Genomic DNA, 26,108 nt, shown 5'->3' on the forward strand with positions numbered 1-26,108 from the left:
TTATATACATACAAATCCACGAATATATCTCCAAAAAAAAATTATCTTGATCAAAAAACTCAATGTTTTTTGTTCACCGTTTGTCACATTGAGTTAATTTTGAAAAAGATAATCAGCGTTTTTAACCAAGCATTGCAATGAAATTCGCGAAATATTGTAATGGTGTTAACAGTTTCATTGAGTTTGTTCAAATATAAAGGTTGAAGTTCAGGACAAGTGAATTTTATACGAAGATGCTAACAAAGTAGGAGGTTCATGCAAGAATAGTTGTCAGTCATCCCCGAGAACAATCGAAAAAATGAAAAAGAAGGCATACATCATTGAAAAAGCTGTTTCTGCGGGAGGAATCACTCACCATGTTGGAAAAGAATATTAATATCATACTAGTTTGGTCAACACTTATCTAAAACTTTTCATCCCAAAAATATTAATGGTGCCCTATATTAGGTGGAATCTGGAATTATAATTTTCAGCTAAAAGATGAGACTTTCCAAGCTCTCAAATTCCGCTGAATGCACTGTTCAACTAAACACAGGTATTTGGTAAATGAAAAAAGTGAGTGTGAATTGACTTACAAACCACTAGGGTTTCTGTGAAACTAACTTAGACTTAGACTTCGTTAAAATAATAAACAACATTTCCGGATAATTTCGGTTTTTAGTTGTTAACAAAGTTGTAGACAATTAAAATATCTATCAGATTCTCACTTTTAGTGTTGTCCAAATGTCTAAAGCACCATCTAGGGACAGAAAAATAACCTAGTTCTATTGCAAAATCTATGTTTTCACGAAAAAAAAACTTAAAAAAAAGTTGCTCTAGACCCCCCGACAGATTATTTTGATGTTAATTTCAAATGGAAGGGGAAAGCCCATTCTTTCATATCCTAAAGTTTCAGAGATGCTGAATTTTTTTGCATAAAGTTGTTAAAAAAAGACACCGTGAAGTGGATTTAAATTCTTTGATTAAAGTCCTACAAAGTGCATAGATGAATTTGGTTCAACCTTTTTCATAACTTTTTTTAATTGCATCGTAATGAAAAATGACGCGGTGGGGAAAATCCGACTTCTAAATAGTGGGGTAAATCCGACTGCTTTTTTGCTAAGAAAATGTTTATTTATCAAATTGAATTATATTTTTATTGTCATTTTTTATTATTTTTATGAAAAATGGTTCATAATTACAAACGAAAGACACAAAAACGTGATGATTATAGTATTTGTCAAGCAATTGCTGCGATACAAATGGAAATATCATTACGTGCTATTGCTCATGATTTTAGCATTCCAAGATTGACATTGAACTACATTTTCTTCATGTTACAATTTAATAACACAACATTCATTGATTTATCATTGAAAAACCATAAAATTTGGATAATATCTGCACTAAATCAACCAAAAACATAGGGGGTCGGGTTTACCCCACCATTTTTGAAAACAGCAAGAATGAACATTTTCGTAATACGCTTGTATCTCAAAGTATTTCCTAGATCCGAATAAAATGCTATATATATATATATATATATATATATATATATATATATATATATATATATATATATATATATATATATATATATATATATATATATATATATATATATATATATATATATATATATATATATATATATATATATATATATATATATATATATATACCCTAATGATAGAGATGAAAAGTTGTGGGTAAAATTCATTCGTAGATGTGACCAGCGCGCTGCAAACAGCTATAACCCTTAAAATTAATTCATAATACTAAAAATAGAATAATAGCATCAAAAATATACAAATAAATATAAATGGATCAAACCAATCATGTCAATGAAATAAATATAATGACAAAATAGTAAAATGAATAAAATTATCAAAACGGTGATATTATTAAAATGGGCATTACAAAATTAATTAAAACGCTGATTCCGTAAATTTATTGTTAGCGTTACCTAAAATTATATCCATGCACAAATTTGTACAAGAAGGGCACTAATAGATTCATAAAGCCCTAGATACATATGTTCACCTCGAGCAATGAAGTTGTGTAAAAATTAATGGCCTATTCAAAGATAATTGGGGTATCTCCACAATGTGCGCCATTTTGTTTAGTGGGAGAGTTTGACAGCTGATCACAGAGTAATTTCGAAATGGCTGACATAATTATAACTATAGTTGGGATGTACTAGTATGATGTAGAATTTTTTTACAAAAACAAAAATTTATGTCAAAAAATTACGTTACAAAAAAGTAGTTTTTTTATTTTAATTATATTTTGTCAATAAAAGCCTAAAGAGAAAGAAAACATTTAAAATGTATTTAATTCATACAGAAACTATTACTGAATAACTCTCTAAATTAACTTTAATCATGTTTTTAAATTTTATACTAATTGACAGACAAAACAATAACGACCCTTTTCGGGTAAAGTTAAGGTGTTGTACTTCAGAAGCTATTCGAGATACTGAACACCCTGAATTCAGTTTACAATTACAGTTTGTCAACGAACGTAATTAGCTCGTCTTCGTCATCGACGCTCATCTGTTTACCCCGGAACTTGGATGCTATGGCGGCGACCCTTTCCGGTCAGGTAAAGTTAAGAAGGGTATATGTCCTTCCGAAGCTATTCGAGATACTGCGCGCTCAGAATTTGGACTTCGTCACCGACAACCATTTGTCCAACACAGAATTTGAGGGACGACCTTTTCCGGTCCGATAAAAACGCTCTAAACAAGTCAGACCATCTCGAAGAATATCTTTTATCCGTTTGCTCAGGTAAATAAATGAATGCATATGTTCTTCCGAAGTAGAATATACAGATGCTACCTATGCTGAAAAGCCGCCCCAATTACAGGTGCTTGCTTTCACCACCGCCGCTCGATTTTTCACCGTTCAACCGTCAGGAGGCACTTGCAGGAACATCTTAATATCTACCATCAGAACATGAGAGGACTGCGCACAAAGATTGATGAGCTGTTTTGTCCTGCTTCAGATGTTGTTCATGATGTTATGTCCTGAATGATCAAATCAACTCACTCCAGTTATTTGGCTCAAGGTACTCGGTAAAAAAACGTGGTGGCTTCTGTTGCCATTGTTGTCTCTATCCGACTCTCATATAAACACAAACATGACACTCACAATCACGAACAACTCTGGGTAAATATTCGTGGTCCCGATACGAATATCTGTGTGGGTATAGTATATGTTCCCCCCGACTCCGTAAGTGATCTAGAAGTTCAGAAGCAAATAGAGTCTGCAAATAGAAGTTCAGAAGCAAATAGACTCCGCATTTGTCATCGCAACTTCTATTGAATCCAACACGACACATCTTCTATTTTGGGATTATAACCAACCTGGACTTCTTTGGAAGAGTACTCCCTCTGCGTATGCTTTCCCAGACCCTTCTGAATTAACCTTTTCAAGGGCGAGTACTACCTTATTGGACGGAATGTCTGTACTGAACATGCGACAAATGTGTACAATGAATAATAGGCGCAATCGAATCCTGAACCTCCTGTTCATAAATGAAGAAGCTTCAATGAACTGCATCGTTTCTGAAGTACTTGAGCACTGCTTAACTCACTACTGACGATCGACTGGAAGACTTTCTTGAGCTTTTCAGTTTTCAGTTTTTAAAAAAGGTGATAAGCAAAATGTCACGAACTATTGTGGCATAACCTCGCTCTGCGCTGGATAAAAGTTGTTCAATATCCTAGTAGGAAATATGCTCTTTCGTGAGACCAAAGCGTACACATCGAAGGACCAACATGGCCTTTTTCAGGCAGATCACCAACCACCAATCTAGCCCAATTTTTTCATCGTACTGTATTAAAAACATCGAAAATGGATCACAAGTAAAAACTGAATACACTAATCTTAAAGTTGAAGACTCTCTTCTTCTTCTTCTGTAAATGATCGAGCGGCTGGGAGACCTATCAAGTTTCACAAGGGGACTCGAATCATATCTCGTAGGTGATTAGGAAATTAGGAAGTAGCGAATCATATAGCTTCATCACACTCAAGGGAGCACTCTCGAACCGTTGCTTTTTTCCTTATTCTTCAATGACGTTTGCTAGGTAATTCCCGAGGGTGTAAACTCATATACCCTGGTGATCTCAACCTATTCCTTATTGTGCGGTTGACAGAGGAGCACAGGCAAATAGAACTCTTGGCTTCGTAATAAGAATCGACAACGAGTTTATTGATCATTGTTCTTTGCGTACTTCATACTTTTCAGTTCCCGAGCAACACCGTTTGTTGACTAGCAATTTCTACGACATAATTTGTTGCAAAGAAGCGCACTTAAACCATTATTAAACTGAATTATCAAACAAAAAAGCGCACCAGCAAAAGTTTATGGTTATGCAACAAACCGCGGCCATTACATGTTGCAAGTGTTGCTTGAGCTGTTCGGTCTGCCCTGGAAGCTTAAGCAGCCATCTGATGTTTTTATACGAGTCCGAAAACGCTCGAGTGTTTGTATTTCAAGTTACAAGTTCATTGAAACTAAAGAACTGTAACTAGCCGGGCCTCTGAGACCACTTGCCTTTTAGAGAGTTAAATGTAGTGTGAAACCATTGTAATCATGTGTGAAAAATACGAAAAGATTATGGGTGTTTACTCCTGGAATGGGTTTTCCCATCCAATAAATATTTCATGTAGACCAACACAGGTCCGATGGAAAATAAGTATACTAAATAAGTAAATAAGTAAATAAATAAATAAATAAATAAATAAATAAATAAATAAATAAATAAATAAATAAATAAATAAATAAATAAATAAATAAATAAATAAATAAATAAATGAATAAATAAATAAATAAATAAATAAATAAACATTGTTTCATCAAAAATAATAAAGTCGTGAAATTATGCCCTTTTTATATAGTTTCTTATATAGTTTTCCTAACAACGACTTTTAACATGGCTACATGGCGCAGAATATTAATCCTTCTTCTTACAATCCCAACCGTGTGCATTTCATAAATACTTCTGAATCTACTGTTTTCTTCGAAACATCCATGAAAGACGAGATCTGTGGAATTCCGGACCACATACGCCCACAAGTGGTTCCAAACATTTTTTATAGTAAATTCCGAGAAGTCGGCTGCTCTAAGATGTTTTATACTGACGGATCGAACCTCGAAAGATCCACTGGCTTCGGTATTTTCAATCAAAAGTTCACCGCCTCCTACAAACTCAGTGACCCTGCTTAAATTTACGTTGCAGAACTAGCTGCTATTCAGTATACCCTTGGGGTCACTACCTGCAGACCATTACTTCATCGTTTCGGGTAGCCTCAGTTCCATTGAAGCTATTCGCTCGATGCAACATGGAAAGCACTCCGTGGGGAAAATACGGGAGCTACTGAGTGCTTTATCTGACAAATCTTTCCAGATTACCTTGGTGTGGGTCCCTTCTGATTGCTCCATTCCGGGCAATGAGAAGGCGAACTCCTTAGCTAAGGTGGGTGCCCTAGAAGGTGACGTTTATGAAAGACCAATTTATTTCGGCGATTTTTTCAGTATTACTCATCAGAGCCCTCGAAAGTTAGCAAAACTCGTGAAGCAATGTGAAGCTAGGAATTCGATAGTCCCCAAGGTATCGATGAAACCTTGGTTCAAGGGGATGGATGGGGGTTGTGACTTCATTCGTGTGATGTCCCGATTCATGGCAAACCATTACACGCTGGATGCACATCTCCGGCGTATTGGGCTCGTGGATAGTGGTATCTGCGCTTGTGGCGACGGCTATCACGACATGGAGCACATTGTCTGGGCGTGCACCGAGTACAGTTCCGCCAGGTCTCGGCTAATGGATACCCTGCGGGCCCGAGGAAGACCAACCAACATCCCGGTCCGAGATGTACTGGCAAGCCGCGATCTCCTCTATATGTCCCTTGTTTACACCTTCTTAAAAACCATCAATATACAAATTTAACTGCCCCTTCTTATTTCTTATTATTCTCAGAAACGCTCTCTTCCACCTGTACCATACACCCACGAAGGTTTGATGCGACTCCAAGGCGACACAAAACATCTCTATCGAATGAGCCAACAAACACGGGACCTACAGTACGAACATCACACGCGCAACTCGACGTGTTGCCAATCCACATCTGAGCCGTACTACGACATCGAAACCTTTGCCGTGTTGAGGAGGACCACCCAGCGCCCCAGTACATGATTCTTCCTGATGAAGGCCACCCGAGTCTGTAATCTATGCCGTTGATCTGCCGATGCCTGAAACTGAAAGTTTATAATTTTCTCCCCCTGTCATCTTTGGACACCCTCCCTCCCCTGACTCTTATACCCAGAAGTACAACACCTAAACCCACGCCACCCCTCCGCCACAAATATCCTTCCCAAAAGTTTAGCTCTTCCTGTCTCTTCTAGTTTTAACTATTATATTACAAAATCGCAGCTAACGCAAACATGCGTTATCAAATAAACGAATTGAATAAAAAACGATTTTTAACATATTTTTATAATTCATACTACTCGCAGACAAAAATACAATTTTCTTGTAGGATATGATTCTAAATGCCATTTCAAAATCAAAATGGTCCTAACGAAAATTGTCAAAAATGTGGCCATTTTCACAATACTTTAAATTTTGTTTCAACAAAACAATTATTTTGTTTTATTACGACCTTTTTATAAGTTATTCGTATTTCCCATCAATAACAAAAGTTTTTCAAAGGCGCATAGAATTTCTTGTAACTTTCCTCTTAACATCAGCGATAATGGGAATGATTTGAAAGCTATTAGTATTACTACCGCTTATATAGGGTTTCAACCTATTAAGGAGGGTATTTTACTAATCCATTAATTACTCGGCCTACAATCCATGGAATGCGTATAAATTGACATCAACAGCTAATAACACAAAAGCCCTGAAAATCAAGAAAATCTTGTGTTTGAGCGCAACGAAAACTCGAATCGAGTATCCCAATTGTCGCGCTACCTTTAAGCTAACGCGTTAAACAAAGATGGCAGAACCTGCTCTAACCACGGCTTCAAATGGGTAGGGTGATAATAGAAATATGGTAAAAATAGATTCATCACCCTAGCAAGTGTCGATGTGAATAGAGCATCTGTTCATACCATGTCCCCCAAAAGCTCGTACCATATCGTCAAAAAGCGTACTGCACCCATAAGTGAAATATTTGATCGACTCCTCATTCGTCTACTAGCTTAACGAACGAAACATTGAATCGCAACAACTTTCAAACACGTGAAGCTTTCCTGCAGCTCGCGAAGCTTAATCGACTTACCTATCGCAGAAGGAAAACCGGTTTCGCCTTGTGTTGTCGAATAAGTTTCGCCGGTCCGCTTCCTCCTCGCAGTAACTGCAGTTACAGAAAGAGTACTGCGAACCGTACAGACTCGAGTCGTCATCCAGGTCGGTGAAGTTTATGTCCGTGTCGAAAGCTTCATCGTAATTGCTTCTTGGTGCGCCTGAATCTTCCGATGTGGCTGCACGTGATCTGCGGAGATGGGTGGGAAATAGAAATGATCAGTTTTACTTTGCTATTGATGCGATTTTTGACAAACAGCCGTGATCTAGTGTTATGTACTATTGAAGAATTTTTACTTAACATTTAAACCTATTATCATTGGTAATGGGGTATACAGGAGAATCTCAATGATGTTTGGGTATATTTAGATTCGGTAGTCCAGGCAAGCTCAGAACGATAACCTAATAACATGTTTAAACACAAATTGAACTAACTCTCTAAAGTAACTCAAAATAGTAGGGGGTTGGAGGTTGAATTTTTGCGATGTAGATTCTCCTCATCAGTAACAGACGCCAATAGTTGCAAATCAGTGCAAGATTGGTAAGGTATTACAACTTTTCAGTAGTTACAATTATCAGAGAAAATCAGAGAATGCATAATTCGTCTTATATTCAGCGATCCTATGTCCTATGTTGAACCTTTCCCAGCGTTCTAATTAATCTACATCAAATGAGTGAAATAGTCACAAAGTTCGGCACTTATAATAAAATACAAAAAATCGTTTCTAAGATTTAAAACGAAATGTTTCGATCACCTATACGATATATCCGCTGAGTACAGATTTTGTTGTTATGGGTATTACCGGGATAGGTTCTTATTGAATAACATAATAAGAACTAAAGTATACAATATTAAATTAATGTGGCTCTAGAGAAATCAACGTCAACTCTTTTTTTCAAAATAACATAAAATAATCGCTCTGATTACCATGAAATATAATGAACACAATAAAATGTAATCAATTTTATATATGTCGAGACAATGACTTCCATCGCAACCGCTCCGATGCTATCAGCGTGGCGCAACTAGATCTAGGAGAGAAAGCTTGTTCGATAATGTGTACTTTGCATAAAACATCGATATTAATCCTTCCACGGACGTCGATGAGCCGGCTATCATTCAGTTGAGCAATGAACCGAATGGCTCCTTGGTGTAACGTCAGCTTGCACGATCTGCCCATAAAACAGCATTATACCGATGTACTACTGGATAATACAACACGTGTTCAGTGTTCGGAGATTGAATCGAACTCCACTTGGAAAGTTATATGATTCTTCAAATGCTTTGCATCCCTTCGACAGAGCCGTTTTTTTTCTGTGAGACGTACAAGCTGATAACTGAACAATGCATGCTTGTTCCATTTCACTTTAGCTTAGGTGACCGGTATCACTTTTAGCGAACGTGTTTTCGTATTAGTTGGAGGAACGCGATTTAGCTGGGTTTTTTTCTTCTGTTTGATATATTTACAAGCTAAAAAAATATTTAAACTACACCCGGAGCAATTGTAATATATACTACCACTAAAAAGCAGGGTTGTCTGGCAGTTCAACTAAAAATGTCGGGCAAAATCTGGCACCTCAAAGTCATCGAAATTTCTCACACATTTTTCTGTCCATAGAATCTGTATTAATCGATTTTTGTGAAATTTGAAACATTATTTACCCAAATTTCCAAAATGTATATGTAGCAGCTTCTAAAACTTAAAAATCTAGGAGAATGATAGATTTGTCTTTTTGTCTGGAAGCTGCCAAAACCTCTGGCTGTGCCAGAGAAATCTCCCTACTCAAGAGTGCTTCGACCATCGAAAATAAACCCGGTGTAACCAGAGTGTACGAACGATGCATCGGAAGAGTTGTGGTTTGAATAGGGGAAAACGGACCAACACGGACCGCTGGCCAATTCAGACCCCCAGCTGTTTCTCAGCTATGGAAATATTATGAAAAGCGGGCTAGGGGCGAATATCGTTCGGACTACTTTTTTTGAAAAATGTGTGTTCCGAAAAACAAGATTTTGGTTGGCAACAACAATTATTAAAATCAAGTGCATTATCGTGTCTTTGGATCTGCTGGATAGTATCTTTTATTTAATATCTTATTTTGAGTGAGACTATCAACTGCTTTTGTTTAATCGGTGTGAGAATAATAGACCATGGGATGATCCAACCTTTTGCCGGATATTCGATTTGATACGCGATCGCGAAAAACCGTTTGAGAAAAAAGTGTGCGCAGTCGGTCGAGCTTTCAGGAAAACATCAGTTTTCGCAAATCGGTTGGCAGATTTCGTCGTTACAGCTCATAACCTATTTTTAGGTAATTTGGCCCAGCTCTTACGTTTTATTGTAAATTTATTGCAAAATTTTATATATCAAAGAGAATTTTTCAATGTTCAATAAAAATGATTTTTTTTCAGTCATTTAGTTGAAAAACAAAAAAAATGCAACAAATTCAGTATTTTTTATTAAAAACATAATATTTATTCTTCAAAAAACGCAATGAATATTAAGAAGCCCTGGTCAGCTGCACGACGCAACTTAGTCGCGATGCTCTCAAAAGAGCGCTGGACGGCGCTGAAGTCCATCTTCCGGATCCAGGTTGTCAACTGCTTTGTATCCTTGGCCCGCCAATTATTTTTGTACACTAGGGCACTGAGGGAGACGAAAAAATCCTTAGCGGTACGGCACTGGGGCAAGTTGGTCGGGTTCCTTTCTTTCGGCACGTACGGTATCTTTGTCTGCTTAAGATACTCCAGCGTCTTCTTGGCGTAATGGAAGAACGTCTTGCCCGGAGAGAAGACGTACTTCCCATCCTCACGATGCTCCTTTGAGAACGGCAGAAGAATTTTCTCAAGACACTTCTCCTGGTACACTTGTTGATTGATAACCAGACCGCTCAACTTAAACCACGGCTTTGAAATCCTTCTGTCTGATATGGCGATGTACAACATGACTTTTTTTTTTATCAAATTTATGTTTAAACTTATATTTTACTTCTGGGGATGTGGCCGACTTTTTGCTGGAATATTAGCTGTAATTTCCTGTAATGACGGACGGCCGCCTTCCGCTCCACGCTCAGGGATGCCAGGATCCGGTAAACTGTAGTCACGGGCACGTTTTCGTCTCGAAACTGGTCTACCGTAAACTTTTTTCCACGATGACCATACGTTTCGTAAAACCGTACAAAACGGAGTGCTTGCTGTTTCGACACCATCTTCGATTGAACTGACAGCAACAGAGCGAAAAGAAAATGTAAGCCCGTTCGCTTCACGCTCGCGGGACTATCCAAATTAAACTGATTTAATTTGGACAGTCCCGCGAGCGTGAAGCGAACGTGCCTTAATTTCTGAGGATAGCCGAAGAATGAGTAGGCTGAAACGTTAACAACGGAAATAATTTCATTATATTCTTTCACCTAACAACATCAACCGAAATCTGTAAACAATTCCATGTAAATGTTACAAACTATTGACATTCTACCACGAATAACACGATGTTACAGTGATTTTGTACTCTTCAAGTGACCTAATATAGGTAATAAAATGCAATACAAGACAATGTTTGGAAAATGTTGTATACCTTCAAAATATTGATTTATAGCAAAAAAAACTATTTTTCGGGACTTTCGACATTAAAAAAATTTCTACGCGGTCATTTTTCGATCGATTTTAAATTTGTTTAGTGTTCTGAAAAGAAGAAGAAACTACCTTTCCAACGCAATGCTATGTTATGTTCTTTTGTCAAAGATACTTTGCGGTTTTGGGTCAACAATATGAAAACAACCATAATTTTGCAATTTTTCCATTAAAATTATGAAAGAAAGAAGCGTCTTTGTTTTATACATTCCTTGTTTTGACGTGATCCTTTGTTTTTTTCCTTTTTCAAGTATTTTCATGAACGTGTCCACTGGAAAACAGACAGAGAAACAATGACCGGAACGGTGAGAATGAAGAAACGGTGAAAATGCACCTTTTTTATTGGAAATACTGAGAAAAGATATGTCCTCAAGCAGGAATCGAACCTGCGATCTCCCAGTCTAGTTGGGTGCGTTACCCACTCCGCCATCGAGGAACTGTGATGATGTCATCACATATTCCCAACAGTATCATGATGAGAGGGAAAGGTGACAATCTGCTTATAGGAGACATTGGGGGTCGATGAGTCAATTGGGAGGAATTGGAGGCTGCGGCGGTGATCATGATACTGTTGGGAATATGACATCATCACAGTTCCTCGATGGATCCATCTGAACGAATCTGATTTGAATTTTAAATGAATCATATGCTCAAATATGTCATGTGAAAAGTAAGAACATCTTTTTTGTGATGATATTATCGAAAATATATATTCATTGTATTGGTATGAACTATTATGAAGAATAACGGATCAAGGCCCAAAAATATCCACGAATTAGATCCAGGAAAAGAAGTCTCCTAAAGACCCCATTCTCGATGTGGGATACAAGTACAATGTTTCTTCTAACTTATCGTTGTCCATTTTTGCTCTATACTAAGTAAAATTAAATTGATGTTTCAATGGCAGTCACAATTAGTAGAGAGGCGTTGTACTGTGTACTGAAACGTTTGATCTGACTACATTTTTCTCATACACATTACTGTGTAACAACAAATGAACACGAAGGTACCCTTTTCATGACCAATGTAACTAGAAACGTATTTATACGCGGAAAATTAAGACTTGTAATGTCAAGCATGTCTATCCATCAAGAGCAGTTTTATATCAAGTGACACTTTCAATGACGCTTGCATTTCCAAAAAATTAAATACTTATCCTGAAAATTTTAACCATTTCTTTTTCGTACCAATATTTCATTCATTTGTTTCATTGTTTTCACTGGATTCATTAAATTCGTTCCATCCATTTGATTAATTTGTTTCATTTGATTCATTTGATTTATTTGATTTATTTGATTCATTTGATTCATTTGATTCATTTGATTCATTTGATTCATTTGATTCATTTTGTTCATTTTGTTCATTTGATTCATTTGATTCATTTGATTCATTTGATTCATTTGATCCATTTGATTCATTTGATTCATTTGATTCATTTGATTCATTTGATTCATTTGATTCATTTGATTCATTTGATTCATTTGATTCATTTGATTCATTTGATTCATTTGATTCATTTGATTCATTTGATTCATTTGATTCATTTGATTCATTTGATTCATTTGATTCATTTGATTTATTTGATTCATTTGATTCATTTGATTCATTTGATTCATTTGATTCATTTGATTCATTTGATTCATTTGATTCATTTGATTCATTTGATTCATTTGATTCATTTGATTCATTTGATTCATTTGATTCATTTGATTCATTTGATTCATTTGATTCATTTGATTCATTTGATTCATTTGATTCATTTGATTCATTTGATTCATTTGATTCATTTGATTCATTTGATTCATTTGATTCATTTGATTCATTTGATTCATTTGATTCATTTGATTCATTTGATTCATTTGATTCATTTGATTCATTTGATTCATTTGATTCATTTGATTCATTTGATTCATTTGATTCATTTGATTCATTTGATTCATTTGATTCATTTGATTCATTTGATTCATTTGATTCATTTGATTCATTTGATTCATTTGATTCATTTGATTCATTTGATTCATTTGATTCATTTGATTCATTTGATTCATTTGATTCATTTCTTTAATTTGAAAAGCAAATGAATGAATGACACAGTAATTTTCCACGTTCAACAAGGTACAATTTATTAAAATTGAATGAAAAACAATAGAGATATATGCACGAGAAAATGATATAATTTAATATAATTGACAAAAGGCTCTGTAACCCCAACTTCTCGTAATCGGACAAAGGTCCAAAAGATTTCGTTCGATTTCTGAGATTTTTTTCACATTAGAAAAACTGCAAAAATATGTATAGTTTGCACCACGGAGCAGAAATTTTTTAAAAAATGGGGGATTTTGGGACCAAAATGACCCAGTACTCCACTTTCTCGTATTTTTCTCCATTCCAATACTAAGGTTGTTTCCTTTAAAAATAGGTATAAATTGTAATTTTCTGATTGCTACTTCAAAAGTTATAGCATCTAAAATATTCTTTCTCCATATTTTCCCATAGCACCAATTTCAAAAATTTCAAGAGAAGTGGGCGGGAGTCTAGAATTGTCCAAATGATGTGAAATTTGTCATCTGAGCTTACTTTGACATTTGTCACAATATGAGAGAGGGGGCCTTTGAGAATTCAAAAAAAAAATTGCAATGCCCATCCAACAGTGATATGTGTAAGAAATGTTTTATCTCACTGCTAGGTGGATTAAGTTGGTTTTTATTCTTCAATTCGTTCATTTTTTTATTCTATAGCACCGTGTAATTCATCGAACAAATCTTTAAGCACGTTTATTTCAAAACATAAATTTTCTTAACTGCGTATAATCTCATTTGAAAACGGTTCAATTTAAAAATATCATCTTTTGATCTCTCGAAAGAAAACGTCTTTCATTGAAGGAATGACATATAAAATCTACAAATTCTTTGTATTAACTATTTTAGTGATGCCTTAAAGTGGAATAAAATGGTTAAAAAATCGAACTTAAAGTTTGAGATCGCACCATTACGTCAAATTAGAAGTCTTTATCCGTTCTTACCCTAATAACAATTTTAGTTTTATAATAGTTTTATAGCCCCTCACAAAACTTTCATTGCACTTGTAGTTCTCCTATACCTATAAAGGATATGCAATCACTCTGAAAATCGACTTCTACCGAGGCCGGGAAGGTAGAGTCTCTTGTACCATTCAACTAGTCTATGTACGTAACTAACAATTACACATCAGTTACTCGGAGATGACCGAACGGATTTTATCAAACTTTGTGTCAAATGAAAGGTTTAACGTTCCCATAGGTGCTATTGAATTTCATTTAAATTCGACTTCCGGCTCCAGAGTTATGGGTTGAAGAATGCGGTCAAGCATGAAATTCTCGTATGAATCGGAAACAGCAAGTTATCTAAAAGATACAAAACTTCATAAACAATATTCTAAATTGCACGGATTTAGCTTCAGCTCACTGACATCCAATCAAACCCACATTTACCACTTTAGACAACTTTAGCGGCTCCGGAAGAAAAGGGAAAATGGTTAAATTCCTGAATTGAATTCACATCTGCTTCTCAAAAATGTTTCGTTCAATTTTCACAAATTTTAACTCAAATGAAAGCTACTGTATCCTCTTTGATTGCTACCAAATTCCATTTGAATTCACTCGGAGATGACCGAATCGATTTTGTAAAGCTTAGTCTCAAATGAAGGGTACTACGTTTCTATAGGCAGCTGTTGAATTAATTCCGACTTCTGGTTCCGAAGTTATGGGTTGAAAAGTGCCGTAACGAAGAAAAATCACATATTAATCTGTATCAACATGTTATCTGAACAAACAAGACTTCGAAAAAAGTGTTCTAAATTGCTTGGATTTATAGCTTCACTGATGCTCAATCCAACTCACATTGACAACATTTGACACTTTTGACGAAACCGCAAGCTTCTGGAAAGTGACAAAGTTCTTGAATTAGAACCACATCTGCTTCTCAGAAATGTATGACTTTATTTTCACAAATTTAGTCTAAAAAGAAAGCTACAGCTTTTCAAAAATAGTGTGCAACTTGAACACTTTCTCAGTTTCAAATTCGACCAAAACCGGATAAAATATTGAAATCGCTTATAGTAGCTTCAGGCTTCTTATTTATAGACAAAGATGAACTACATCACAGCAGCACTGCATAAATCGATTAACGCTCACCATAGCTATGTAGCGATCAAATAAACACGTACAAAGGAAGTCAGATGCGGCTATAGATAACGTATTTATCAGTACTGAAGGAAAGCCATCAAACCGTGGTGGTTCCCGTTGTTGATGGATGGAGTGCCACTCTGCGAGCTTACATTTGCTCATTGAACCAAACAGGTAAACAGAGGCTGTATAGTGTATATATACAGTGAATGTTGCGAAACAGCTAGGGTAGAAGAGCCCAAATGCATCACACACATTTAAATCAATTTGTTTGAACAGCGTTCAACGTATTGGCTCATAGAAAAGTACAAAAATGAGGCGCTCGATTAGAGATTTCGCTTGCTCAAACACGAGTATTTAAAAATTTGCACACAACTTATGTTACTATACAGCTTCTTAGCCAGGGAGAAATATATTGATTTTGAACGCCGCCCGTTGATTGTAGACCGAGTAACTTTGAAATAGTGTGGCATCCATGCTAAAAAGATGAATAACAGATCATCTACCCTACCACTGTAAGTAGTTTCTATTTCAATTAGACACGTTGCATCATCCGTGTCTAAAATAGTTGCGTGTGCTATTTGCAAAATCTGTTAGTTTTAATCGTTATCTATCACGTATGATAAACTATGGAAAGTGAATAGATGAAAGGTGTGAGACCCTGTGTCCAAAAAGCGATAGCTATCGTTCCAAACCTGGTTGAAACATTAACCACATAAGCGTGAAAACAGAAAATCAAAATGCACAAAGAATACATTCACATATTTTTGATCCAATTACTATTATTATTAACATTTCCTATCTGGTGATAGTCTATTTCAGTTACATGATTTCGATCGGATTCAAACACCAAGCCTGCGATAATAATAATAATACAGTAAGATTATGTTTTTGGCATGCTCCATTTTTGGTAACAAAAGAGTTCCGTTTGTGGCAACCAATGGGTTCCGTTTCTGACAACATTGTTGTTGTACATAGTGAATCTTTTAAAAAAAGCTCATACACATTTTGTTGTAATAATTGATATCACTTTTGACTTTTTTTTTTCCAAACATGGGAGTCATATTTACCATATTTTATGGAGGCGGGCATAGCAAATAAAATTAAATTTGCTGATTTTCATCAATCATTTCATTCCATATCACATGTTCTTATTGCCTTTCTCATATAGAAAGGATATGCAATCACTCTGAAAACCGACTTTTCAACCTAGGCCCGGAGGGCCGAGTCTCATATACCATTCGACTCAGTTCGTCGAAATTGACAAATGTCTGTATGTGCGTGTGTTTATGTTTGTTTTTTCAAAACTCACTCACTTTTCTCAGAGATGGCTGAACCGAATGGCTCAAACTTAATTTCAAATGAAAGGTATAACGCTCCCATACGCTGCTATTGATTTTTTTTGTCGATCGGACTTCCGGTTCCGGAGTTGCGCACAGTGGCACGACGAGTGACAAAACCCCAAAAATCAATGTCTTGTAATTCTTTTGTAGATATTTATTTTATTTTTCTCTCAGTGTGAATAAAGATATCTCAAAATTTTACTAAAATCGGATGAAAAATGAATTTTTAACATGTCGTTGAAGCAAGTGATGTCGAGGATTTCTGTTCAATTCAATTCATTAGAATTTTCAGCACCTTAGAGTTTCAAATGGTGGTATCTCAAGAACTACACAGCCGATTGGAGATTTTTGTACAAAACTACGTTTACGTTTGTTCTGCATCAAAAAAATCCAATTAAGAAGTTTTATATCATATCAGTAATTTATCTTTATACGTCTTCCAATTTTTGAGATGGTCTCCCATGGGTCACTTATCATGAATCTGACTTAAAATTTATTGTAGTTACGAGATATTGGGCTCATCTTGCGCATTTTTGCGTCGAAGTTGGTATATCTATGTTTTTGAAAATACTCATATGGAGACGCCCTGTAGCTCATAAATCTCCTTACAAATTAATTGCCTAAACAACATCATACATACTTATAATTTAGTGATTTTTACTAGTTTTGTCAACCATTTCTGCTATCCGATGAGATTGGCTACTATGATTAATGTTTATATTAACCCTTTAACGACCAACGCATTCAAATGGGTTTATATAAAATAAGTCGAAAAAATGAAATATGGAATATCAAAACTGATGGCAGAAAACCCCAAAATTAGTTAAAACCCCAAGTTTTAGTCACATAGACCAATTTTTATAATTTTGTCACAACTTTGTATGAACAGGTGCCACTGTGTTGCGGGTTGAAGAATGCGGTCACCCAGCCAATTCCAATATTAAATGGGAACACCATGATGTCCAAATGGTCTAATACATATTAAAAAGGGTGCTACATAACTCGGATTTTCGGGTCTAGATTTCTAATAATCATTCTAAGCAGCTTTGACCACATTGGCCACCTATGACGGTTCTTGATGCCCCCGAGTACTTTCCAGTTTTCCAGTTCCAGTTCGTAAGTTAATGTCACACCTTTTTCTCAGGGAATTCTTGGTCAATTTTTATAAACTTGCTTTCAAATGAAAGATGCAATACTCCCATAGACTCATTGAATTTCATTCATATCTGACATTTGGTTCCGAAGTTACAGGTTGTTTATAGCGACCACATAGGAATTTCCCATATAAACCGGTACAATCGTAAAACTTCAAAGATTAAAAATCCATTTCTGTTTGCAAGTCTAGATCACATCATTTCTATTTGGAAGTCTAGATCAATGAATGCCAATCAAAGATTCTTTGAATATAATGTCCACTATCGACAGTTCTGGAATTTTCGGGTTCTGTACGTATTCCAGAATTAGTCACATCGATTACTCGGTGATGACTGAACCGATTTTCATAAACCAAATCTCAAATGCGGTTGGGCGTTACATACTCCATCAGCCCCCTCAATTTCCCCTTACACCATGCCTTTCTGCGTCACCCCCTCCCCCACCCCCCATCCCTTCCTTTTAACCTATATTCTGTCCATCCACCATATACATTTTTAGAGAATTTCGTCCCAAAGCCATAAATTGTAAGTGAATTTGGAGTCGCTCAGCTCAAATTGCATATCGAAAAGATCGGATCAATTCATCTTATAGTGATAAATTGATTTTGTCACGCATTTTATGATATAAGTTTTTCCAATAGTTGGTAATGAATACGAATAAAAACATAAATAAACTATCCGATTTTATTATCGTCAATTCAGTTCTTGCGGATTAGATTTCAGTGACTTTAGTGAACTGTAACTTTTTTGCTACAAATTTTATAATAGATGATAGAATCTACCAACATTCTTCCTATGTCTTTCATCTATCAACTCGGTATCGTTTGTTGGTTTTAATAGACGATTTTATTAATTATGTGTTTAGGCTAGCCTCAATTCGGTTGATTTCTTAGCTGTATTTTCGATTTAGATATAAAACCTATCTTTAGAAAAAGTGCTTCTTTTATAATCTAGCTTAATATTAAAAGACGCCTTTCTACTACTTATGCGCAATTTTTTTTTATTCAAATCGTTTATTTGATAAGGCACGTTGCGTTAGCTTAAAGGTGCCAATTTTGTTTTGTTTTACATTTTAAATTGCTTAAAACTAGGGGATTACATATTGATTTTTTTTAAAATGAAACTAATGCGATTTTATAGCTATCTTATATATCTACACAAGGGGATAATATTATTTTCATAAGATTAGGGGGGTCATTTAGTTTTTGTGGCAATATGGTTTGACATTTTTATCAGTGAGATTATTGGAGCAAATAATGTTTAACTAAGGGGGACAATTTTTTACGACTAACTTAAAACTAGGAATAACTAGAGGGCATGATTGAGTTTTGTAAAGATTCGTAATTATAGTTATTTTTGTGGGTAGTAGAGTTGGGCATTTTCAACGAGATTATATAATATAATAGTTAAAACTAGAAGAGACAAGAAGAGCTAAATGCTTCGTGATGATATTGGGGGGGGGGTAGGGGTTTTACTTCTGGGTATAAGAGTCAGGGGAGGGAGGGTAGACAAAGACGGCAGGGAGAGAAAATTATTTCAGTTTCAGGCATCGTGAGATCAACGGATGGATTACAAACTCGGGTGGCCTTCATCAGAGGAATCATGTACTGGGACGCCGGGTGGTCCTCCTCAAGATGGCAGGGGTTTTTCCAGACGATTTCGTAGTACGGCTCAGATGTGGATCGGCTACATTTCGAGTTAAGCGTGTTATGTTCGTGCCGTAGGTCCCGTGTTTGTTGGCTCATTCGATACAGATGCTTTGATACAGGTGGAAGAGAGTTCTGAGAATTATAAGGAAAATAAGAAGGGGCAGTTAGACTTGTATGTTGATGATTTTGAGGAACGAGTATATAAGGGGCATATAGAGGACATCGCGGCTTGCCAGCACATCTCGAACCGGGACGTTGGTTGGTCTTCCTCGGGCCCGCAGGGTATCCATTAGCCGAGACCTGGCGGAACTGTACTCGGTGCACGCCCAGACAATGTGCTCGATGTCGTGATAGCCGTCGCCACAAGCGCAGATACCACTATCCACGAGCCCAATACGCCGGAGATGTGCATCCAGCGTGTAATGGTTTGCCATGAGTCGCGACATCACACGAATGAAGTCACGACCCACATCCATCCCCTTGAACCAAGGTTTCATCGATACCTTAGGGATTATCGAATGTAGCCACCTTCCCAGCTCCCCACTGCTCCATGAAGTTTGCCAACTTTCGAGGGTTCTCTGATGAGTAATACTGAAAAATTCGCTGAAGCAAATTGGTCTTTCGTAAACGTCTCCTTCTAAGGCACCCATCTTAGCTAAGGAGTCTGCCTTCTCATTGCCCGGAATGGAGCAATGAGAAGGGACCCATACCAAAGTAATCTGGAAAGAGTTGTCAGATAAAGCACTCAGTAGCTCCCGTATTTTCCCCAAAAAATACGAGGAGTGCTTTCCATGTTTCATCGAGCGAATAGCGTCAATGGAACTGAGGCTATCCGAAACGATGAAGTAATGGCCTGCGGGTAATGTTTCAATGACTCCAAGGGTATACTGAATGGCAGCTAGTTCTGCGGCGTAAACTGAAGCAGGGTCACTGAGTTTGTAGGAGGCGGTGAACTTTTGATTGAAAATACCGAAGCCAGTGGACCCTTCGAGGTTTGATCCGTCAGTATAAAACATCTTAGAACAGTCGACTTCTCGGAATTTATTATAAAAAATGTTTGGAACCACTTGTGGGCGTATGCGGTCCGGGATTCCACAAATCTCGTCTTTCATGGATGTGTCGAAGAAAACAGTAGATTCAGAAGTATTTATGAAATGCACACGGTTGGGATTGTAAGAAGAAGGGTTAATATTCTGCGCCATGTAGTCAAAGTACAGGGACATGAAACGGGTCTGAGAATTGAGCTCAACAAGCCTTTCGAAATTTTCAATCACGACCGGGTTCAAGATATCGCATCGAATGAGCAATCGATATGAGAGTTCCCAAAATCGATTTTTCAACGGGAGAACGCCCGACAGCACTTCGAGACTCATCGTATGGGTCGACTGCATGCACCCTAAGGCGATACGCAAACAACGATACTGAATTCTTTCGAGTTTGATGAAATGTATGTTCGCGGCGGAGCGAAAGCAGAAGCATCCGTATTCCATTACCGACAGTATCGTTGTTTGATACAACCTAATTAGGTCTCCTGGGTGGGCACCCCACCATGTTCCGGTTATTGTACGAAGAAAGTTGATCCTTTGCTGGCATTTCTGTTTCAGATACCGAATATGGCATCCCCAAGTACCTTTCGAGTCGAACCAGACCCCTAGATATTTTACTGTGAAGACCTGAGCGATAGTTTGACCCATTAATAGAAGATGTAGTTGTGCTGGTTCACGCTTCCTTGAAAATACAACTAGCTCAGTTTTCTCCGTGGAGAATTCGATACCCAGCTTAACAGCCCAAGCAGACAAATTGTCCAAGGTATTCTGTAATGGTCCTTGTAGATCGACAGCTTTGGGTCCCGTAACAGACACCACGCCATCGTCTGCAAGTTGCCTTAACGTGCAGGAATTGTCAAGACATTCATCAATGTCGTTGACGTAGAAATTGTATAACAGGGGGCTTAGACATGAGCCCTGGGGAAGGCCCATGTAGCTAAATCGTGATGTCGATAAGTCACCATGCGAAAAATGCATGTGCTTTTCCGACAACAAGTTTAGTAAAAAGTTGTTTAAAGTCGCTGAAAGACCATGCTGGTGCAGCTTCTCTGAAAGAATGTTGATCGAAACTGAATCAAAAGCCCCCTTAATATCTAGGAACACTGATGCCATCTGCTCTTTGCTAGCATAGGCCATTTGAATTTCAGTTGAGAGCAACGCAAGACAATCGTTCGTCCCTTTGCCTTTGCGAAAGCCAAATTGTGTATCTGACAGTAAGCCATTTGCTTCGACCCAATTGTCGAGGCGAAACAAGATCATTTTCTCGAACAACTTCCGGATACAGGATAGCATTGCAATCGGACGGTACGAATTGTGGTCGGAGGCTGGTTTTCCTGGTTTTTGGATGGCGATGACCTTCACTTGTCTCCAATCGAGTGGGACAATGTTAGCCTCGAGAAACTTATTAAATAAGTTCAACAAGCGTCTCTTGGCAGAGTCTGGCAGATTCTTCAACAAGTTGAATTTGATTCTGTCTGGCCCCGGAGCTTTATTGTTACACGACAAGAGAGCAAGTGAGAACTCCACCATCGAAAAAGGTGTTTCGTTCGCGCTATCGTGAGGAGACGCGGCGCGGTAAATCTTCTGTGCCGGGGCGGAATCCGGACAAACCTTCTTGGCGAAATCGAATATCCAACGGTTTGAATATTCTGCACTCTCGTTAGTACTGTTTCGGTTTCGCAAACGCCGGGCCGTGCCCCAAAGAGTGCTCATCGATGTTTCTCTCGTTAGTCCGTCAACGAACCGGCGCCAGTAACTACGTTTCTTGGCTTTCATCAAACTCTTCATTCGCGTTTCTAACGTCGCATATTGTCGATAGCTAGCAGGTAACCCGTCGTCCCGGAAGGTCTTATACGCGGCGGCCTTCTCCGCGTACACGTCTGAGCACTCTTTGTCCCACCACGGATTAGGAGAGCGTTTTTGTATGTTCGCGCCGGGTACTGGCTTAGTCTGAGCTTGATTCGCGCTGTCGAGAATCAAGCCAGCCAAAAAGCTGTACTCTTCCTCCGGAGGAAGTTCTTGGGTAGATTCGATGTTGTCGGATATCGCGGCAGCATAGCTCTTCCAGTCGATATTTCGTGTGAGGTCATACGAAATATTGATTGATTTCAATGGCCTTGAACCGTTATTGATTGAGACTACAATCGGCAGATGGTCGCTGCCGTGGGGATCAGGAATTACCTTCCACGTGCAATTTAACCGCAGCGATGTTGAGCAAAGGGACAAGTCTAAGGCGCTCGGGCGCGCTGGAGGAGCAGGAATCCGTGTCATTTCACCCGTGTTTAAAATTGTCAAATTGAAGTTATCGCAAAGATCCTGAATTAAGGAAGACCTGTTATCATCATAGAGGCAACCCCATGCTGTACCGTGAGAGTTAAAGTCTCCTAAAACTAGTCGCGGTGCTGGCAGGGATTCTAAGATGTCTTGTAGCCGTCGGTGCCCAACCGCGGTGTTGGGGGGAATATATATGGAAGCTATGCAAAGGCTTTTGCCTTTGGTTGTTACTTGACAAGCGACAACTTCAATACCTGTTATCGAACGAAGGTTAATTCTGTAGAAGGAATAGCACTTTTTGATCCCCAAAAGCACTCCTCCATAGGGGGTGTCTCGATCCAGGCGAATAATATTAAAGTCGTGGAAGTTGAGATCTATGTCGGAAGTTAACCAAGTTTCACATAATGCAAATGCATCGCAACTCAAATTATTTATTAAAATTTTGAAGGAATCAATTTTCGGGATGATACTTCTGCAATTCCACTGTAGAACAGTGATCAAATCCGTGACCTCGTTCGATGAGTTAGCCATCGAAGGATACAATCGCTGAGAGGAGGGGCCATTTAGCAGTCAACTGCTTCAAAAATGTTCTCACTGTAGGGAGAAAAGCTAACATAAGACTTTTAATAGGATCAGTAATATTGAAAGTTTTTATTATCCAGTCCACTATGTCCGAGAGTTTTATAATTCCAGTGCTGTGATTACTCTCGAACTGAAACAAAGGAACACTTGGGATTTTTGATGTTCCTGGAAGTGCTGGGAACTCCTTCTCTGAGCTTAATCCTCCGAGACCAGGAGCTAATTGCTTCGGTTTGGTTGCAACACTTCCAATAGATGTCACTTTCGGAGCCCCGTCAAGGGACACCTTCTGGCCTTTACAAGGAACTTTACGACAGGAAATGTTCCTCCTCTTCCTATAAATTCTAGGCACCCTAGTAGATGTTCCCTCTTGCGGGTTATCAGCCTCGCCCTCGTCAGGAGGCAAGTGAGTATAGATGTTTGCTGAGGATGGTGGCGTAGCATTCTTTAACATTTCTGCGAAAGAATGTTTGATTCGTCCCGCAAGGGAACGTTTCAGTTTATCCCCGCGTAGTTTGTACGCGGGAAATGCCGAGATATCATGCAGACTCTCCGCACAGTAAGGACACTTTTCGGCTTGCCTACTGCACGAATCATCTAGATGATTCTCCCCGCATTTTCCACAGCGGGCCTTATTGCTACAATGGGTGGCTGTGTGACCCAGTTGTTTACACTTTGTGCAATTCATGACCCGCGGCACAAACAGACGCACAGGCAGACGAACCTTGTGCAAGAGGACGAAATTTGTCAAAGCGGTACCAGCGAAGGTCACCCGATAAGAGTTTGATTGGGGGTACGTTTTTGAACCATCCCCCGCAACTACTACTGAGTGCAAACGTTTGCACTCAAGTATTTTAACTGGCTGAAGTAAGCGGTCTCTGAATCGGCCAACCCCCTTACTTCAGCAGATCCTCGCACGTCAAACTCTCATCGGTTACGACGCCTTCGGATTGTACTCTTACCGCCGGGATATACACGTTATAATCCCGCGTAAAGTGCTCACAGCAAGCAATATCGTTTGCCTGCTTTGAGTTGGCTAGCAACACCCTTATCTTGTCCGAGCGGACCTTTGAAATTTCGGTCACAGCCGAGAACCGTTCCGTCAGGTCTCTAGAAATCTGAAGAAGATTCAGTGATTTAGTCTTGGGCCGAAAGAAGACCACAAATGGACCAGTTGAGAGTTCTGGATAGCATTTGGGCCGGGGGGAGCCTTAGAAGTTGAACCCGATTCAACTTCCATTTGACCATCCGGAGAGGGGACCATAGAAAACGTCAACGCACGGGGTCAGCGCCCGCGCAGACGGAAGAAAGCAATAAATGTGTTACAAAAGACAAAAACCACTTAGCTTTAAACTGGTGTCCAACGACGAACCGATCCAGCTTATACAGCTGGCTATTGTTTAATCCTCACACGCGAACAAAAGACTGAGGACCGAACCGAACTGGCAAAATAACCTTGAATGCGGATTAACTCTATTCTTTATCGCCTCACACAGCACTACGGACTAGAAAAAACAACCTCTGTCTCGATGGAGAGCTCGAAAACGAATGATATGCGCAAATTAATGGGTATTGATGCCTTGTTAGCTTAGTGTCGACTGTCAGACATAGTACTTCATTAGCATTTAACTTCGCAAATTCTGTAGCATAAGCACTCAAGTAGTTAACTTGAGTTAACAGAATTTTCATAATAACTTTCATCAACTTTAGACAATTCTAATACAGTGAAGACCCGTTTTTAACAGCTCTTTCGTGAATTTCAGGCTGTTAAACCGGGATATTGACAAAATCGGGACATACATTTTTCTTTCTTTTTAGCAAACCGAAGCTCTTAAAATATTCTTCTTTAGTCCCTAGATATAGCTTCACAACCCTTTCCGACTATTTAGTTCAAATTCCGCTTAATAGGGTCAAATAGCGCAAAGTTTAAATAAAATAAATAAAATAAAATTATTTTTATTTTTAATATTAAGGATCTCTAAGATAAGAAAAATATGCTCTAGAAAAAATTTATTCGAATTCGACTTGGTTCGTCTGCTAGAGTCCATCAAACTACCAACTATCAATTTTCATATGAGGCTGCCAAATCGGGTCCAAAAGCTGACAAAATCGGGGGCTGATAAAATCGGGTCTTCACTATAATCTATCAATCGTACAATGTAATGGTACAACAACATGACAACAGTGTTAGAATTTCGATTTTGAAATGAACATTGTAAAATACGTAACACACCGAGCGGAGTGGATTTTAATCCGGGCCGCTGTCAGATTAACGTCGACGACCACATTTAAGCACGGGTTTAGATCTCCTTTACGGCAAATGTTTCTTTTTTGCCTTAAAGTTAGCACAGGCTGTACAATTTAAAAAAGATGGCAAAGAACACAGTAAAGTCCTTCTTACAGACGCTAAACAATACAATAACGTGAATTCGAAACCGATTTAAAATTGAAACTGTTTCAAAATTTCTCAACAACTTGAATATTTTGGGTGGGGGAGGGGGTTGTCCGAACTACCACGACCCCTCCTCTGAGTCAGCCCCTGATTACCACATTTTAGAGTATTAGGTAAAAGGGACCATTCATAAATTACGTAACACAAAAATTGCCCTACATTAACTCTTCCTATGTGTAAGAAATTGTCACAAATTTCTTAAATCCCGCCGCCTAGTACGTAGCGATTTCTTTTAAAATTATTTTTCCATCTGTAAACCATGTTAGATTACAGCTTACTCACCCTCCTCAATCATATGTCACAACATGTAACATATTGTCATACTCCCTCGCCCTAAGTGTTACGTAATTTAGGAATGGCCCCTTAATGGTTCATCCGAAATTATGGCAAGTTCCGACTGGAGATTTTAAGAATATTTGTCAAATTGACTGTCATAAAGCAAGGAAATCTAGTCAACTCACACGAGAATTCGGCATTTTAAGCGGCTCAATTGATAAATTTAGTAATTCAATTACATCTCAGCGGCA

General features: G+C 38.0%; 1 protein-coding gene across 1 annotated transcript in view; it reads right to left on the reverse strand.

Moving 5' to 3' along the window:
• LOC131692410 (uncharacterized) overlaps positions 1–26,108 on the reverse strand; it is a 320,838-nt gene that overhangs the window by 257,779 nt on the left and 36,951 nt on the right. The window contains exon 3 of the mRNA XM_058979439.1: positions 7,272–7,484. Within this exon, the coding sequence (XP_058835422.1) occupies positions 7,272–7,484 (213 nt within the window). The remainder of the gene's footprint in view (positions 1–7,271; positions 7,485–26,108) is intronic.

Source organism: Topomyia yanbarensis, chromosome 3 (assembly GCF_030247195.1).
Source record: "Topomyia yanbarensis strain Yona2022 chromosome 3, ASM3024719v1, whole genome shotgun sequence".
NCBI lineage: Eukaryota > Metazoa > Arthropoda > Insecta > Diptera > Culicidae > Topomyia > Topomyia yanbarensis.